This window comes from Mastomys coucha, unplaced genomic scaffold, assembly GCF_008632895.1.
Source record: "Mastomys coucha isolate ucsf_1 unplaced genomic scaffold, UCSF_Mcou_1 pScaffold6, whole genome shotgun sequence".
NCBI classification, from domain to species: Eukaryota; Metazoa; Chordata; class Mammalia; order Rodentia; family Muridae; genus Mastomys; species Mastomys coucha.
In genome coordinates this window covers 72,156,745-72,177,014 of record NW_022196912.1, presented here as the reverse complement: position 1 = coordinate 72,177,014, position 20,270 = coordinate 72,156,745, and the positions used below count along the sequence as shown (strand labels likewise).

Genomic DNA, 20,270 nt, shown 5'->3' with positions numbered 1-20,270 from the left:
GGGAGGGGAGGGGAGGAGATGACAACAGTGCAAGCCCATAAATCAGTCAGGAGCTTCATGAAGACCTTGCTAGAGCATACTATAGGAAAGCTGAAATAATTAAAGGAGATCCAAGTAAAAAGAACAGAATTAGGATTTTATGGCCGTATCATAGAAGAGAGTCATGACAGTAGAGAGAGGCAAACACAAATAGACAATGACTGTCAGTGCTTGATGGAGTCACAAAATCTTTTTGTCTTGTTCCAAAGAACATTCTGTTTGGCAAAGGATTGACAAGTTCAATCCAAAGGAAGACTACTGTAATTCTAGAATAGTACCTGGGGAGCACAGTCTCAATACTACTGTTTCTCAGATTTCAAACCACAGCAGTGACTTGCATGTGCATCCCCTATGGGTCTGCATTTTACCAGCGATAATCCTGAGAAATGCAACTATGTGAAACAGAGTCTAACTATATGCACGCCTTTTCAAGCATTTTGCCAATGGTTTGCAGATTATCAAAAGCCAAAATTCTCCTTCCATTTTTATTGGTGAAATCTACTGCAGAACTTATAAATGGGGGAATTAAAATAAAAAAAAAGAAAAGAAAAGAAGCGATTGATTCTTAAAATGTCTTTAACATGGCAAAAGTTGCAGCAACCTGTCTGATCAAGTACCATGTATGGAATGTGGCAGAGGAAGAATGTAATCTTGCTGCCATTCCTACCTTTGTTGGCACAAACCAGAAACTGTTTTTTAAGGCTGTTCGTAAGAATGTCTGTGGAGTAAAAACAGACTAAAGAATTTGAAGTTACCCTCCAAAAATATAAAAATAAACATCTCAAGGATTGAAACATAAAGGCATATAGGAATGTATGTATACAAATACAGTATATGTTCATTTACAAATATTGATTAGGTCTCCATAGACATGGAAGAGTAACTAGAATATTGATTCTGAGGCTTCAGATTCCATTTTCTTAGTGTAGGCACCTGAGTAAAGAATGATTTAAAGCTCTCTAAGAACACCGAAAGCCTTTCCCGGCATTACTCCCTTGGTGACCCTACCACTGATGTTAAAAGGTGATCACATAACAGATGACAACTGTACTTTCACTGCAAGGATTTCTGAGCTACTGAAAATGTTCAGAGATGAAGTGAAGGGCTGCTAATGGTAACAATACAGGACCTGGCCCTTTGGAAGGAAGAGCGGCAGGCAGGAGGGTTATGGACTGCTGGCGCATAATGGATTTCTCTCAGGTGCTGTGATTGAGTGTTGGGAGAGAATCACTTTGTTTCAGCTCTTCTGTTTTTCTCTGTCTTTAGAGAAGAATTCAAAAGTACAAACTCTTTGAAGGACTATTTTATGAAATCAGTCATCGCAAGTCCTGAACTTTTGTTGAAGTTTGTTCTGCTATGTCAATGACCAACTCATTTGACCTCTCTACTTTAGCTATCCACACCAAAAAGATAGGAACCAGTATCTTAAGTTCTTTGTACAAAATAAAGTCACATTATATCTATTTTATTAGAAAACAGACAGTTCACTGGAATTAAAGTATTAGAATAAATAAATAAATCATGTTGACTCTAGCTACCAATGGGAGAAAAATGCAAATCAGAACACTAACAAATTGTACTAAATCATCCAGACTCGGATCAGCCTCTGGTTTCTCTATTAAGTTTGACAAGTAGGTACCAGTATCTTAATGGAGCTCTTGTAGCCATAATACATTTGAATATAGCAGCATAAAATTGCTCAGCATTTCAGCGCCAGGAGAGCATATCTGGAACCTGTGACTGGAAGAACTGACCAACTGATGGGGAATGTGTCCACCAAGCACTGCTTTAAAGTAAAACATAATTTTCACTTACATCAAACTGTGAGAAGCTTCACTCACTGAGATAACAGCAAGAAACTGGGAGGGTAGCCTGCCAGCCATTACACAAACAGTTACCAAGCATGCATTTCAGAGAGATACTATATTAAGTTCAGGAATCAAAAGTTCAGTAAAAAGTTCCAATCAAAGAGGTTTACATTACACATCTGTGAACCTATGGCTACAGTTATTATTTCTTTACCTATAATTATCCAGTTTTATCAGTATTTCTTGAATAATAGACTTTTGCATCCAAATTGGACTACCTTCTTATTGAAAGTATTATCAAGCTGATTAGATGTGTTGGATTTTCAATTCTGTTCCAATGATATATGAATACTTGTATTTTCTCCAAATTCCAGTGTCTTAAATGATGTCTAAGAGTCTACACACTATATCTTGCAATTGGGTAGTCTACGTTCCCTGATTCCTTTATCAATTGCTTTGATAATTCTTTGTCAGTCATTTGCAGTCTCAGAAATTTTAATTTGTAGACTATCTACAATTAAATCAACACAATTAAATTAAAAATCTACAATTAAAATGGATGCAATTTTTGCCTGAATAATGTGTTTACAGACCAACTTGCAGAGAACTGCGATCTTGGCAACAGAGCATCTTTTCTCTACATTTTGTGTTTCTCCATATAGATCAGTCATTACTGTTTCCATAACCTTTCTGTGTTTTTCAATGTAGAGTACATCAATAACACAATTTTTTCTTTATTTCATGGAACATTTTATTGGTAGTCATGAATTGGAAGACAGAAAACAGAAAACTCTAATGCTGAGAGCATCTAGGGACCTCTCTCTCTCTCTCTCTCTCTCTCTCTCTCTCTCTCTCTCTCTCTCTCTCTCTCCACTAGCTCTAGGCTTATTTCTCAACTCTACTTAGACATTATTCCATTGACCTAGATGTCAATACCCATGCTACTACCACACTGTTTTGACAAGTGTGATTAATGTATTTCTGTAGTAAGTTTTGAAAGCAGGAAGTTAACATTGTCTGCTTTGTCATTTTAAAGACTCTCCTAAAATATAGTATCTAGAAAGAAAAGAAATAATGCAACAGCTTGTCTTGTAAAATCCTTAAATTTAGGATTACTTCACCATTAGCTTCTAATTCCTACAACAAAGTTTCTGAGAGTCTGGTCAGATCACACTGAATCTTTGGACCAACTTAGGGGGTCCCCTTGTTTTAACTACACAGCACCTTCTTATTCATAAACACATATTTCACTGGTTTCTATCTTTGAACTATGTTTCGAAGATAAAATAAGTGATTTTTTTTGACAGTGTATAAAATTACAAATGATTTTTATACATTGGTTTTATGCTGAAAATCTACCAGACATTTTTATTATTTTAAGTTTTATAAAACTGAATTCATCAGTATTTTTGCAAGTGATTATGTCATATGTGAACACTAAAAGTTTGACTCATTTTCCAACCAGAAAAAGTTTACTGTGCTTTTTGTCCCTCACACGCCCTGACTGTGGCCTCTGGTTTATAAGGAACAAGGGTGGAAATCTTTGTCTTGAGTGTGACTGTAACAGAAAACACCCAGTCTCTCCTCAGCAAGTGTGATGCTAACTACTTTGTCATAGATGTTTCTCCCCACCCAGCTTAGAAGGTCACACTTACACCTCATCTTCTCAGGGTTCTTCTTAAAGCATAGTCTATCAAGTCCTTTTTCTACATCTACTCAGATGAGCACATGGGCTTTATTTTTTGTTCTTTTTATATTATATATTTGGTTACACTTGTATTTTCTATTATACCTTAAACATAAGTATTGCTTAGATAAAAAGTTACAAAATACACTCTTTGCAGAAAGTAATTGTCTTATTTTACTTATTTTTCTTTTAAATGTCAATTTCAATCTATTTTTCAATATAACAGTAATGATAAACACTGCATGATACCTAATATATAAAAAGAAACATGGAGAATGAATGAATGGTACCAGTTCTGAAAAAATTTTGATTCTACATGTATATATGTGGCTCCTACTTCTTTCCCCTAATGATAAGGAGGATAAAGGAGATAAACTGAAAACTTGATGTTAGCTGTATCATGAGGATGTACCAAGATGACTAAACTATGGGAAACTTCAAATACTAGAAACTCTTTCCACAAACAATTATAAAATGATATTTCATAATATATGGATTTTCTTTAACAGAATTCGAGAGAGTGAAGATCTGTATGTGAGAGTGAGGGTGGGAGGCACTGTTTGTGGGGTGCCAGTTCCAGGGGACGTCATGAGTCTGTGTACACTTCCTTCTGCCTGCACTCCTTTTGTTGCTGTTGACATGAGAATGGAAGCCAGAGCTGTGTACACTGTAGGCAAGTACTGTGCGTTTGAATTTTACATCCAGAAATTCTCCAAAATGTTCAAAATTTCATTTATGTTTTAAATCCCACGTACATTTTTAAATTACAGAAAAATTTCATCATAATTTATATGGCTAAAGATTTAAGCAATTCATCCAGGTCCCAAAGCACCCGAGGAGGTACAAACTTGTAAATTAAGAACATGTTAAATTAAAATTTCTGCAAATTCCTCCCAGTTCCATGATGTGATATGATATGCCCACTAACTCCTGCTTGAACTCTGCTTCCAGAGCACAGAATCTTCTCTTAGGATCCTATTCAATCAGGTCTTCATTTCCAGATGTCCCAGAAAACTCTCTATTCCAGCAGGAATGCTCTCTCCTCTGCTGTCACTTGAGAATGTCCAAGAACTTCATTTAACAGTATGTGATATTATTTGCTGATTTTGAATACAAATTTTCTTTTTGCACAATTCCTACATGAGAATAGTGATTGCATCTTGCCCTGGGACACTCTATTGTCCACAGGCTCCCAGAGTCCTCAGCTCTCAATAAATCCTTCAGAACTGATGGGTTATCTGGTTAATGATTACTTCCTAACATGGTTACTGTTATGCTGGTAATTGTGGGACAACACTGATAAAACAACAAAGTAATATTATAACCTACTAATAAAACTGAAGTATTATGATGAAGCGCATGGATAAAATTACTGTCGGGCTCAGTATTTATTTCCTTTCTGTAGCCTGACACATGATATAATGCTAGAGATTAAAAGTTCTCAAAAGAATATTCAGGGTAGTCTATTTATAAATCCAGACACAGACTGCGGTTATAATTTGTACAGGTGAGTTGAACACAGACAAAGACGGCTAAACTCCAAGGCAGGTCATGTTCTTTTAATGGTTTAACCCACCATTAGTATGAGCTTAGGGATATGTTTTGTGCAATAAACATATCAGGCAGAGCCAAATAAGGAACATAGTGCTGACATTCCAGTTTTGCCTCCAGTATAAAGAATGAGGTGGGGTAGGTACACCGAATATCCAGGTCATTGGATGTACTGGGTCATATTTATGCTTTTATCTCTGGCCATGGTGTAATCTAAGAAATGCCCACTCACCTCTCAGTGATTCTGTTTTCCATCTGCAAATAGGATGATATCACACAAAGATGCAAAGGACATAACAACAAGGAACTCTTGCACCAAACTCTAAGACACAAGGTAGTGAGAACTGGAAATATTAGTGGTGAAATCTATGAGAGTCTTTTGATAAATTGAAAAGGATAAATGTTGCTAAATTGATAATTCTCCACAGATTTCTGAGCATTAAATTGTTCCTGTGTAAAAAAAAAAAAAAAAAGAAAGAAAAAGAGGAAAAAAAAACTCACGAGAATGAACTGAATCACAAATGGCTAAATCTGAGTTTAAGACACCATTTTGATAAAATATGTATCTTTGTGGTTTAAAAATTCCTCATTCTGATGATTTAATTAATTTATTTATTTTAAATAGCATGTAAGGTATCCAATTTTGTTATGACATTTAAAAATCGTTTTTGATTATTTTCCTCATGTTCTCTTCTTTTCTATTGCTGTGACATCCTGGTAACTTTCCAATTCATGAATAAATGTGCGTGCATGTGTGCATGTGCGTGTGTGTGTGTGTGTATAAAGAAGTGTGCTCCCTTATATGTGAAGGCCAGAGGTCGATGTTTGCATCTTTTCCTGTCGTTCTGCATTTTTAGTTTGAGATGGATCCCTCACGGAATCTGCCCTGTGTTTTGGCCAGGATGGCCAGCCAGCAGGTCCTGGCCTCTCCACTACCTCATGCTGGGATTACAGATGCACAACAGAGCATCTTGTTCTTTACCATGAGTTCTATGGCTCTAAAACCAGGTCCTTGTACAGCAGTTTTTTAGCCAGTGAGCTGTCTCTCCAGACTCGAGTCTTAAAAAGTGCCTTACCAGGAGAAAAACAAACAAATCTAAGTCCAGTAAAAATCTGTTCTCAAAGAAAACTTCAGTGATTCCATACTCTTGTTATAATATTGCATTCAGACTTGGAAACAGTAAAAAACTCAACAGAACAAAATAGAATCACTCGTCCAGCTCAAACCTCCGATATGAATGAACAGATTTTCAAGGGAAGGTTAAGAACGCCAATGTACACTGCTGTCAGGATGATGAGCATAGCTCACCTTTCTGGGTCTGCTACCCAGGTACCGCAGAGCAAGTTTCAGATGTGTCCTTTCACTTGATTATTCCTGACAGTGAGGCACGATGACTAGAATTCGTATTTTACATGTCAGGAAATTGAGGCTTTGAGAGGTTAATTACTTGTCAAAGGTCATTTTCTAGAAAGAACATGCACCATCTGTCTTACTGTAGTGTTAGTTTTGAATTAAAACATTATACGAAATGAAAAGAATGAATGAAAAACAAAATAGTTACCAACAAAATGATGAGCAAACCTCAGCTTTAAGATGCAAACTGTGACATCATCTGTGTGTCAGAGTCTAAGGTCTCCAGGGGCAGCAACCTACAACACATAGTTTTTACCTTGTCTCATACAACTGATGTTTAGGAATTGTTTTTGTTCAAAATAGCTAGCCAAACTTGAGAGAACAACTAGACTTTTCATGAATTAAAGTAAATCAAAACATTATTCAGATTAATATCTAATAAAGCTAGATTTATAAATGCTTATACATTTGAACTGTCTGTTTTATAGAGCAACTGAATATTGTGTATTTGTGATTTCAGTCAAAACTGCCAAGCTTTAAAAGCCATTTGAAGAAATGAATGGTACTTTGTTAAGAGAATACTAATAGACACAAATCCTTATACACATAAAAGGAGAACATAATGCACACCATCTAAAACTTAAAAACATGACAGGAAGCTGAAATCATCTTCAGTGTCTCCAATCTTCCTTAGGCTTGGAATTTTAAGGGGAGCACAATAACATTATATTTATCTGGCTTAACATGATCTGATTTTGTTTGTAATTATGAGAAAAAGTTAAATCCATTTTGACTAATGAATGTCTGTTAGCAACATTGTTAACTCTATAGAACAAGTACTTTAAGATATATAGAGAAAAAATTGTTTCCCATGTAACCGAATCTGGAACATTTCCACATTTAAAAGTCTAACTGCAGGTAAACATGTATCCTTCTGGGCGACATCCCAGTCGAAGAGCACCATGGCAAAGAACACAAAGTCCAGGACGTCCGCTGCTCCTGCTGGTCCTGCCTGCACTGAACAGTCTTGCTGGACCATCTTCGACATCCTTAGTCAATGTTGACTTAGCTCTTTATGATAGCAGTGGTATTGGAAGTTTATTCACATCAAGGGTAGCTTAAAGATGTCAGTTGCATCTTGTACTTGTGTGTCACCATGGTGAGTTGCTGCTTTGGAAATTAATAATGAAAATGTTCTTTAACAATTCCAATTATTAGCTATTAATATCCAAAATATAGAGAGAACTCAAGAATCTAACCTCTGCAAACCCAAATAACCCAATTAAAAAAGAGTACAGAGCTAAACAGAATTCACAACAGAAGAATTTCAAATGGCCAAGAAGCACTGAAAGAAATGTTCAAAGTCCTTAGTTATTGGGGAAATGCAAATCAAAACAACTCTGAAATTCCACCTCATACCAATCAGAATGGCTAAGATCACAAACTCAAGTGACCGCACATGCTGGAAAGAATGTGAAGAGAGACAAACACTTCTCCATTGCTGGTGAGATTGTAAACTGGTACAACCACTCTAGAAATCAATCTGGAGGTTCCTCAGAAAATTGGAAATAGTTCTACCTGAACACCCAGCTATACCACTCTTGGGCATATATTCAAAAGATGCTCCATGATGCCACAGGGACACGTGTTCCACTATGTTCATAGTGGACTTATTTGTGATAGCCAGAAGTTAGAAACAACCCAGATGTCCTACAACAGAAGAAGGGATACAGAAAATGTGGTTCATTTACACAATGGAATACTACTCAGCTACTAAGAACTAGGACATCATGAGTTGTACATGCAAATGGATGGAACTAGAAAACATCATCCTGAGTGAGGTAACTCAGACCCCAAAAGACATGCATGGTATGTACTCACTAATAATTAGATATTAGCCAAAAATAAAAGTACAGAGTACCCAGGGTACAATCCACAGAACTCAAAAAGGTTAACAAGCCGAAGGACCCAAGTGAGGACTCCTCAGTCCTACTTGGGAGGGAGAAGAGGGATGGAAGGACTTGATTGGGAAAGTAGACAGGGAGGGGAAGAGGGGAACATGATCAAGTATTCTGTGGGAGGAACTGGACTGAAACCCTGAGGACCATCAAAAAGAATGGAAAAAACCAGGCAGCCTCAGGAAGTAGGATGTGGGGGCGGGGGCCCCTCTAGGATGTACTGGTGGTTTGAATGGGAATGGCCACCTTACTCGTATGTTTGCAAGCTTAGTCCCTAGTTGATGAACTGTATGAAGAGGATTAGAAGGATTACTTGCCAAGAGTATAGTTTACTCTCCCCAAACTTCAGCATGGCCCCTATTGCTGAAGACAACACCTATATCAGTCACTGAACATAGAGAGGCTGAGCTGGTGCCTACAGGCAGCTTTCATGTAGCTTCTTTAGTACAGGAAGATACTCCACACGCTACCAAAGGAGAAATGCAAGCACTCAGCCAGCAGCCAACCCTTTGGCCTATAATGATGTCCTGCCTGAAAGATGTGCAGGGCAATGGTGACACAAAACTTGTGGGAGTGACCAACCAATATCTGATTTGATTTAAAGATCACTCCACAAGATGGAACTCATGCCTGATGCTACTTGGGTGGCCAAGAATCAGAGACTAGATAGCCCAGTTACAATCTAATAAAACTGGTCTAAAAAATTGTGCTAAAATGATTCCTAAGGACATTCTGTTATATTCATAGACCAGCACCCTGCCCAGTCATCATCAGTGAGGCTTTCTCCTGCAGCAGAGGGGAGCATAGAAGGAGACCCACAAACAGATCATGTGCAGAGAGTGAGATGCCTTGGAACACTCAGCCCTAAACGGGATCTCTCCATCAAATCACCTCCCCTCAGGGCTCAAGGAGTCTACAGAAAGAGGATGTAGAAAGCATGTAAGAGCCAGAGGCAATGGGGGGCACCAAGGAAATAAGCCCCTCTAAATCAACATAATCAAAGCTCATAGGAACTCACAGATACCGAGGAAGCATGCACAGGGTCTGCACTTGTCTGTACCAGGTCCTCTGTGCACATATTATCTCTTCCAGTGTAGTGGTTGTTTTTATATGGAATTTTCAAGTGTGTGAATGAGTGGGTTTCCTGTATCTTGTGACTTCTCTTGGGCTCTTTTTTATTTTGTTTGCTTGTTTTGTGTAATTCCAATATATTAGTTTTTATTTTATTTTATCTTATCATATCATATCATATTATTATGCCTTAGAAGCTTGTTTGCTTTTTAATGAGAGACAGAAAAGGAATGGATCCAGATGGGAGGTGAGGTAAGGAGGAACTGGGAGGAGTCGAGGGGTGGGGGACTGTAATAAATGTATTATGTAAAAAAAAAACTATTTTCAATAAAAGGAGAAACAAAGAAGATGGTGGAGCCTTGTTGGAGTAGGTGTAACCTTCTTGGAGGAGGTGTATGATTCAGGGTGAGCTTTGAGATTTCAAGACCCATGTCAGGTCCATGTCAGGTCTCTGCCTGCTGCCTGTGGATCAAGATGTAAAGCCCTGAACTACTTCTCCAGCACCATGCCTGCCTTCATGTTGCTATGCTCCCTGCAATGGTAATAATGGACCAACCCTCTGAAACTGTTAAGTTAGATGCCAATTAAATACTTTCTTTTAGAAGAGTTGCCTTGGTCATGGTGTCTCTGCAAGAGAAACCCTAATTAAGATATCTGCACTTCCTCCAGCCCCTTCATTTAATCTCCCTAATCTAGTGCCCCCCCCTCTTTCTTTTTTTTTTTTTTTCTTGAGACAAGGTTTCTCTGTATAGTCCTGGCTGTCCTGGAACTCACTCTGTAGACCAGACTGGCCTTGAACTCAGAAATCTGCCTGCCTCTGCTTCCCAAGTGCTGGGATTAAAAGCATGCGCCACCACTGCCTGGCTGTAGTCTCTCCTTTATCTGTTAACTTATGTTCTATTTCTCTTTCCATAAAAGAGAGCCTTCCTGTCTCTGTTCCCTTATGAACTACCTAGCCTATGTGCATATTTTAAATGAAAGACACATATCAGAATTAAAAGCTAATATCAATATATTATTGAAAGCATGCAACATCTGTCTGTGTCTGGCTTACCTTACTCAATGATTACCTCTAGCTCCAACCATTCATCTGAAATTTTCATTTTTCTTAAAAAGTGAATAATATTCCATTGTATGAATGTACCATATTCATTATCTATTCATAGCGATGGACATCTGGACCTTTCTCTATTTCTAGCTATTAGGAACAGAGCAAAAATGAACATGGTTGAGCAACAATCTCTGCAGCAAGATGCAGAGTCTTCTGGCTATATGCCTAAAAGTGTTACAGTTAGAACCGGTGGTAGATAGGATTTCAGCTTCTGGAGAAGCCTCCACACTGATTTCCATTGTGGCTGTACCAGTTTTAATCAATAGCAATTAGTAAGTGTTCCCTTTCTTTGCATCCTTGCCACCACGAGCTGTCATCTGTTTTATTAATTTTGGTTATTCTGACTAGGGTAAGAGGAAACCTAGAAGTTATAACTTGCATACTCCTGATGGCTAAGGATGTCGAACACTTCTTGAAGTGTTTCTTGAGCACTTGTGTTTCATCTTTTGAGAACTTTGTTTAGTTCTACCGCCCATTTTTAATCTTACCACTTGTTTTACTGATGTTTAGTTTTTTTCTGGGTTCTGTGAGTATTGCGACACTTCCCTCTGACAGACGTATGACAGAGAATGACTCTCCCCACCAGTCTCACAGCTGCTGCTCTTGCTTGCTTGTTTTCTCCACTCTCCAGGTTTGAGCTTTGTGAGATTCCATTTATTAATTGCTGTTCTTAGTGACAGTGCTAACAATGTCCTTTCTTGTGTCAATGAGCTCAAGCCTACTGCCTACTTTTTCTTCCATCAGATTCAAGTATCTTCTATTGTGGTAAGGTCCTTAACCATCCTGGAGTTGAGTTTTGTGCAGGTTCTAGATATGCATCTGTTTTTAGTCTTTTACATGCAGTAATCTAGCTTGACCAGCACTACTTATTGAAAACAATGTATTTTTTCCAATGTGGATTTTGGCTTCTTCTTAAAAACTAAGGGTCCATAGATATGTGGAGTTATGTCTGGGTCTTCAATTTTATAAACATCATTGTATCCATTTATCAAAACAACAGCAGATTTGTGACTAGGATCTGATTTCACAGTCATGTATTTTTGGCTGGGTTTATAATACCAGATGTAAATTCCTTCCTGCATGGACACCAAATCCAAAAGTGAAATAATTGATCACACCCATAATAAGCTTGCCTCTATTTCAGAAGTGGGTCCATTTTTTCCTTGTTGGTATTGGTACATACAGCTACATAACATTGTTAGTGGTATGAGGTTTTAAATCTTCCAGCAGCACTTTCTGGCATTATGAAGGCAAGCCAGTCTCATATATATATATATATATGTATATATATATATATAAAATCTTGTATATAATCACATATATTATGATAGATATACAAACATACATACACACATGTCTTTGTAAATGTAAACATATCTGAATAACTGAAGAGTTATTATTCTTTAAGCCTGGGATAGATACAATTAATAATTTATGAGATATATCTGCCTATGCATCTCCCTGAACATACATTACCTATATTAGTTTCTCCCATGAGGACAGAACTTTTCTTTTTCTTCCATTATACAGGAAGCTTTGAGAAGTCGGACTGCTGTATGAATCAGTTGCATTTCATACACGGATTTGTAAGCACCATCTATTTAAGTGTGCAAGAAATACTATTTGCATTCTTTAAATAAAATTAAAATTAGTTAGTTCAGATTTGATTAAGTTTAATTAACAAAGTTAAACGAGATTCAGATAGTGCAGGATTAAATTCAGTTGTTTTGAGAGATTCCCTTTTTTTTGGACTTGTATATCTTAGGGATGCTGTCCATTTGCTATTTAAAATACGTGTCTCAATATCTTAGCAGAAAATTGTCTGTATGTTTTTTTTTTAAATTGTGGTAAAACAACAAAGTCATTACTTTTCCCATTTTTAAGTATTTGATTCCCTGTTGGTAAGTAAAACACAATGTTGTACAACTCTCACTACTCAGACATAGTTTTCTACGCTGCCTTCCCCTAGCCGCAGATAAGCTGTATTCTAATTTCATTTTTTCACTAAGAAAATGTAGTGATTTAATAATTGTTACTTAGAGATGAAGATGAGGAGCTTAAACTATATAGCAAACACTGAATATTTCCTCCCTTTCCATAGAGATTATAAAGCATCACTTTTCTTCTTGGCACTCCTCCCTCCTCATTCCCAGTGCCAGTCCCTCCACTCTGCAGCCTTTGTCTCTCCCTCGGGAGGAGCAGCAGTAATCATATTCTCTTGCACTTTGTCTTGTCATTCTAAGTATCTGGGAGGAGCGGAAGTAAAGAAGAGGGAAGGGAGATAAAAATGTGTTGGGTAGTTATGGACAGGACTTTATGTGCCCCTATATATACACACATACATATGTATATGTGTGTGTGTGTGTGTGTGTGTATGCATGCATGTGTATGTATGTGTGTATGTGTACATATGTGTGTGTGTGCGTGTGTGTGCACGTGCACATGTGTAAGTTCAGAAATCAAATCCGATTCCTCTCCGCCATAATACTTTGTGTACCTGTCATGTTTTGAATCACAAACATGTTTTACAACATGGTATTTTCAGAATAAGTCCATTCGGTGGTACTCTCAGGAGGCACAAATGAGACTTCTTCAAATTGACCCCTTTCTCAGCTTTTTCCTTGACCTACTGTGTGTAGTTCAGAAAGGCATGGTGTGATGCACAGTGTATGGGAGCACTGTCAAGTGCTCTTTAAACATCTTGAAGGCAGAATTTGGGAGCGAGAAGGGCCCTCCTGTCCTAGACTGCAGCATTAATTCTGAGTATCCGCCAATACATCCTCTCTAATACTCATTCTTGCGGTAGGCTGATGTACAGACTATAGGAGGGAAGAAAAAGAAACAGCAAAACAGCCCAGGGGTGTAAATACAATGTCCTTGAGGACAGCTTGAAGGTGACCCACTTCTAAATGACGTTACTATTGCTCATCTTGTAAATAAAAGTATCTTCAGTGAGCATACAAAGCTAGGAGCTCAGTTCTGGGAAGCTCATCCACGGAGATAAATCCCAATTGTGAGCTCCTGCTGACGGCCTCAGCTCCCCCATATTTCTGCTGGATATCTGAAAGCGCCCAATTTGCTGGCAGTACTTGCTCTCTTAGCCAGGCTTGTACAGTCACGACTGCTGAATGTGGTAAGTTCCTGTTCGATGGTATTTTGCTAACTACCCGTTGCTTCAACTCCACTTAGTATTTGTCCTTTTACTTTTGATTGGTATATACTTAATAAACTCATTCATTCAAGGCAGAAATACATCCCTCATAGTACGTTCTCCAGACTGATCTTATAGAACACATGGTCAAATCTGCTGTCACTCAAGGATCACAGAGTAATAGCAGATCGATAAGATCTCAGTCAGAGATTAAAGGAGAGATGGTTTCCATGGGGAATGAGTTGATACTTCTGGCACTGTAGTCCACTCTTACTGCTCAGGTGAAAAGCAGTCTTCCCCAAGTGAGAATGTTTTTACACACTGTTGGCATACTCATCAGTCAGCAGGTGGTATGCACCATTTTTTTTTATTAGATATTTTCTTTATTTACATGTCAAATAATATCTCCTCTCCTGGTTTCCCCTCTGAAAAAAGAAAAGAAAAAGAAAGAGAAAAAGAAAGAAACAAGACAAAACAAAACTCTGTTCCCTCCTCCCTCCCCCTGCTCACCACCCCACCCTCTCCTGCTTACTGGCTCTGGCATTCCCCTACACTGGGGCCTAGAGCCTTCACAGGGCCAAGGGCCTCTCCTCCCACTGATGACCCACTAGGCCATCCTCTGCTATACATATGCTGCTGGAGCTATTAGTCCCACCATGTGTACTCTTTGGTTGGTGGTTTAATCCCTGGAAGCTGTGAGGGTACTAGTTAGTTCATATTGTGTTTGTGCTATGGGGCTGCAAACCCTTCAGACCCTTGGGTCTTTTCTCTAGCTCCTTCATTGGGGGCCCTGTGCTCAGTACAATGGATGGCTGTGAGCCTCTACTTCTCTATTAGTCAGGCACTACCAGACCCTCTCAGGAGACAACTATATCAGGTTCCCGTCAGCCAGTATTTGCTGGTATCCATAATAGTGTCTGGATTTGATGACTGAATATGGGAAGTATTCCCAGGTGGAGCAGTCTCTAGATTGTCCTTCCTTTAGTCTCTGCTCCATAGTTTGTCTCTGCAATTCCTTCCATGGGTATTTTGTTCCCCCTTTTAAGAAAGAATGAAGTATCCATACTATGGTCACTTAATCTTTGATACAGGAGGTAAAACCATCCAGTGGAAAAAAGACAGCATTTTCAACAAATGGTGCTGGCTCAACTGGCGGTCAGCATGTAGAAGAATGCAAATCGATCCATTCCTATCTCCTTGTACAAAGTTCAAGTCAAAGTAGACCAAGGACCTCCACATAAAGCCAGATACACTGAAACTAATAGAAAAGAAAGTGGGGAAGAGCCTCAAGTACCTGGGCACAGGGGAAAATTTCCTGCACAGAACACCAATAGTTTATGCTCTAAGGTGAAGAAATGACAAATAGGACCTCATAAAATTACAAAGCTTCTGTAAGGCAAAGGACAGTAGGACAAAATGGCAACCAACAGATTGGTATGCACCATTTTGTACAGAGAAATCCCTAACATGTCTGCAGAGGCGTCTGGAGACTAGTCAGTGTTCCAAGGAGACAAAGTCACCAAGCATGATAAAGTAGTGAGCACTTTCACTGGAAATCCTGTCATTGCCAGAAGCTTTCTTTGATATGTCACCTCTGTGAAGAGGCCACAGAGGCCACAGTTCTTATGTTCTTCTGGGCCCTATGGACTCAGCTATCTTGATGGATTGTTCAGGGTCTGGTTGTAGCATTGGCACATGAAGTAAATAGAAGACATGGAAATATTGACTCTTACCTTGAGTCTGAAGTCTAAATATTTTCTGGCTTCCTGGTTGCTTATCATTTGACATCCCCCCCAATAGTATAGTGATAAATTTAAAAGGTACATTCTACTTTTTATTTATAAGCATTTACCTATTTTTAGGTATTTTATATGGAAGGCACCGTACAATACTTGTTCACGTACTTGAGGAAGCCCTTGAGAGCCTATCTCTGTTGCCTGTACCTCCCAAGTGCTGGGATTCCAGGTGTGTTGGTTTGTGTTTTGTTTTGTTTTTACTTAGTATAATATGTTTTAAAGTTTATGCACGTTATTTGACATATATTGAAATTCCACTTCACTCCAAAGCTGAATAACATTCCATTCTATGTAGAAAGATAAATGCTAGCATATTTTGTTTCTTCATTTGTTTGTTGATGGTCACATGGGCTATGTCTATTGAGGGAATAATACTGTTAATATATGTTGCTATAACAACACCTGCTGGAGCCCTTGTTTTAATCTCTTGTGTATATGCTGAGGGGTAGAACTACCGGTCATATGGTAATTCTATGTCTGACTTTAGAGGTACTGTCACATTGTTTTCTTTAGCAGCCAAGCCATTTTGAATTCTTAATAGCATTTCATGAAGGTTCCTAGTACCTTTTGTATTTTGATAGGCACATGAATCTTCTCAGATGAACTACCCAATGCATTTTCTGTGAATTATAACTGGGCAGGTTTCTTTTTTGATACTTCCGAAATAAACACCTCTTATAGAATTTATCCTTTTATTTTTATATTAACATGTGTGCCATGTATGCATGCATGCATGCATGTGTATTTGGAGGCGAAAGGACAACTTGTAAGAATTGGTTCTCTTCCTCCATGGTATGGATTCCAGGAACTTAATTCAGGTTATCAGGCTTGGCAGTAAACTCCTTTATTTACTGGACTCTAATTATTTGTTTTATATTAAGAACAGGGTACTACATAGGCTGATCTGGAATTTACTCCACAGTTCATAGCTAGCCACTGTTATTCTCTGCTTTCACAGTTGTTCTAACATCTTTCACACCTGCCTAATATCACTGACTGGACAGCTTGCTGTTCTGCAGGACTCTAAATCCCATCTCTTTCGAACTCTAGCAGAAGGCAGTTCCAGTGGCTCATTCAGAAAGGTAAGATTAATTTATGCAAGATCAGTATATGGCTAATTACAACAGATAGAAATGGCAAAGGCATGTTGAAAATGTATCTTTATGGCAGTAATTGTTAATTCTGTTTAGAGCTGGGTTATGCAACTCAGATTTAGACAATTCTAAGGTGATTCTTTAAAAAAATATTGATTCATTTTTACTTTCTGTGTGTAAGCATGCCTACATATATGTACATATACACTTGTGCTGGTGACCCCAGGGATCTCGGAAAAGGATATCATATTTCTTGGAGCTGGAGTTCTAGGCAGCTGTGAGTTGCTGGATGTGGTAACAGAAAGTAAACTTTTGTTTATTAGTGAATTGCAGGGCGGTGGTGGTGCACGCCTTTAATCCCAGCACTTGGGAGGCAGAGGCAGGCAGATTTCAGAGTTCCAGGCCAGCCTGGTCTACAGAGTGAGTTCCTGGACAGCCAGGGCTGTACAGAGAAACTCTGTCTTGGAAAAAAAAAAAAAAAGAAAAGAAAATAGGTTTTCAATGCCGGGCGGAGGTGGTGCACGCTTTTAATCCTAAGACTTGGGAGGCAGAGGCAGGCGGATTTCTGAGTTCGAGGCCAGCCTGGTCTACAGAGTGAGTACCAGGACAGCCAGGGCTACACAGAGAAATCCTGTCTCAAAACAAACAAACAAACAAACAAACAAACAAAAAACAAAAAATAAAAAAAAAAAGAAAAAGAAAGTAAATTAAGTGATTCTAATGATAGCTATAACCAAGAATAGAATGAAAACCATACAAATACTTCAATACTCATTCTAAAATTCAAACCACAAAAAGGGGGACAGCAAGATATTCTCCTTCACCATTAGGGTCTGCCTACATGTACACCCATCTATAGACACTGACCACAATAGGACAAGCAAATTAACCACGCAAACAAATGTGGCATTTTACAAGTTTTCTACAAGTCTATAATGAAGTACTACAAGCTGGACTGTTTAAAACAATAAAAAGTTAGGGACAGAGGGTGTTTGAAATAAGGTGTCATATGCACTATGCTCTCTGTATTGGCTGTTAATCTTTCCCAGATAAACTTAGTGTTGGTGTTTTGATAGCAGTCTACATGGCTGTCCTCTGTCCATGTGTCTTTATGAATCTTCTTAGTGTCTCTCTGACTGTGTACAAACTTTCTCTTTTTTATATAACACCTGTTGTGCTGGATTAAAGCTCACCCAAATAACCTCATTTTCACTTCTTTCCCTCTGTAATGACCCCATTTCAAATAAAGTCACATTAAGAAGTTACGGAAGTTCAGCTTGGCTTTGCAGGGAGGAACATAACTCAGTCCATAGAAATAACCAACCACTGCAGATGTCCTGTAAATCTGAAGGCAGGGTTTCTTAGTTTTTTTGCTAGGAAAATATTAGGATTTTCTTTTCAAGAATTCTCTAGGAGGTTCAGTGTCTCCTACAGTCCTGAAGACAAGTAACAAATGCAGTGCTTAAGCCATTCGTGCTGACAGAAATGATAGGTATTCTTATTCCATAGCACTTGTAATTATCACCCAAATAGCATTCATAAGCATCTCTAGTAAGAAATTGCAGTTATTAATATACGTACTGCTAGGTTTGCTGAGATTTAATGCAATAATAATGAAACAAACATATACCATGATATAATACTTACATTATTGCAATGACTTACATTTGTTTTGGTTTAATTATATTTTAGGCATTTAACTACATTAGTTTGAGGAAAAATACAATTAAAGTTTAAACCAATAGTCTCAATGGATTTTCACACTTCAGACTTAAGTTAGTGGTAGGCTTAGTATTCAAGAATCATACAGGACACTATATATTAAACTATTTCTTTTACCATGGTCCATCAAGGTCCCATATTTTACAAGTAACCTAAAATACATCTCTCATACACCACTCAGAAACCTGAAACAAAAGTATCATAAAAAATTATTTATTCTTACTGTATAGCATGCATTCTGACACTTTCTAAAATACTTCTTTTACTACAAAATGTTAATTTTAACTACTAAATATATTTTCATAACTAATCCTAGAATGAAAATGAAATAATTTTGTTAAGTATCTTCTGAGACATTTCCTTAGAAATGTCTCATAGCATATTATAAAATGTGAAAGCTGAAAAAAAGGTGAAAGCTGATATATACACACACACACACACACACACACAACCCCAAACACATAATTTTTGAGATAGCATTAAGATGAGCAAATACTTCAACTAACCAGGTTGTCACTTAGACAACTGGTTATGTAAATGAATTATGTTAATTTTAATGGTATAAACATGTTTTCCCAAACAGAAACAAAGGATTAAATTAATATTTTAGGTAATTTACAAACTATAAAAATGCTTTAAATCTTCAGAGTTTAATTTCATTGACAAATTTCTCCACTCAAAATTACAACATCAGATACAGGAGTTTCTCAAAAAATATTTCCTTGAAGTATAAACTGTTTTACCTGTAGTACACCCGTAATGTCTGGATTTCTTCTTCCAGCCTTTTGTACTGTTCAGCTGAAGTTTCTCTGGCTTGCTGCATTGATAATAATTTTGCCTGCAAGTAATTGTTTTAAAATTGGGTATTAATTTGGGTATGTTAAAGTACAGGATGAAATATGACTGTTAAACCTTTTTAGTAAGTTTAAAGTTCTAGCCAGATTTTTCTCAGTTTCAATTTCCCACAAAGTAGTCTAAATACATTGGAAACAGAAATACCAAAGACACAAATGTTGTAAGTCTACTCACTTTGCTGGTTACTAAACTTCAACCTTATTTTATCTGTGCTATCGGATTCTGCCTTTCTGCAATGTTTAACTTTATACACATAGATCAGAATGTGGAACATGGGTTCAGAGAAGCATCTAGAGGGGAGATAAGCACAGCAGGTATTTCACATACAATTTAATATGGCTCCACTGCCTGCTCTCACTAGATTTTCTTTTAACTTTATTAACAGTAAAACTCAGGAAATTTTAAGTATGTTGTCAAGCCATCTTTGGTACACAAAACTATGGCCTGATTCTTACAGATACAAGTTAACCCTGTCAACTCCTTTTCTGCAAGGGGAAATTTCTTCCTAAAAGTACAGTGACAGGCTTTCGCTGCTAGGCACACTTTGCTCAAGGATATTATCTTAAAGAATAGGCAATAAAGTCTGCAAAATTTTAAATCCAGTTTGCTTTGATAAAGCACAATTTGTTATACATATTAATGGGAGCTATGACATTTTCATGTATGTATACATTGTGTGATATACAGAACAAGATAAACTTTTACCATCTCTTTTAGATTTATCAGTCTTTTGTGGCATAAACTTTTTTTTATTAGATGTTTTCTTTATTTATAATATCTCTTTTCCCAGGTTCCCCTCCCCCCACCAAAAAAGGAAAAAAATAAAATAAAATGAACAAAAACTAAAACAAAAACAAACTCCTGTTCCCTCCCCCCACCCCCTGCTCACCACCCTATCCCCTCCTGCTTCCTGGCCCTGTCATTCCCCTACACTGGGGCATAGAACCTTTACAGGACCAAGGGCCTCTCCTCCCTTTGATGACTGACTAGGCCATCCTCTGTTAGACATATGCTGCTGGAGCCATTAGTCCCACCATGTGTACTCTTTGGTTGGAGTTTTAGTTCCTGGGAGC

General features: G+C 37.8%; 1 protein-coding gene across 2 annotated transcripts in view; it reads right to left on the bottom strand.

The window, feature by feature from the left end:
* Positions 1-20,270, bottom strand: part of Mipol1 (mirror-image polydactyly 1) — a 293,032-nt gene that overhangs the window by 71,393 nt on the left and 201,369 nt on the right. For both annotated transcript variants that reach the window (XM_031356719.1, XM_031356720.1), the window contains exon 9: positions 19,086-19,180. In XM_031356719.1, the coding sequence (XP_031212579.1) occupies positions 19,086-19,180 (95 nt within the window). The remainder of the gene's footprint in view (positions 1-19,085; positions 19,181-20,270) is intronic.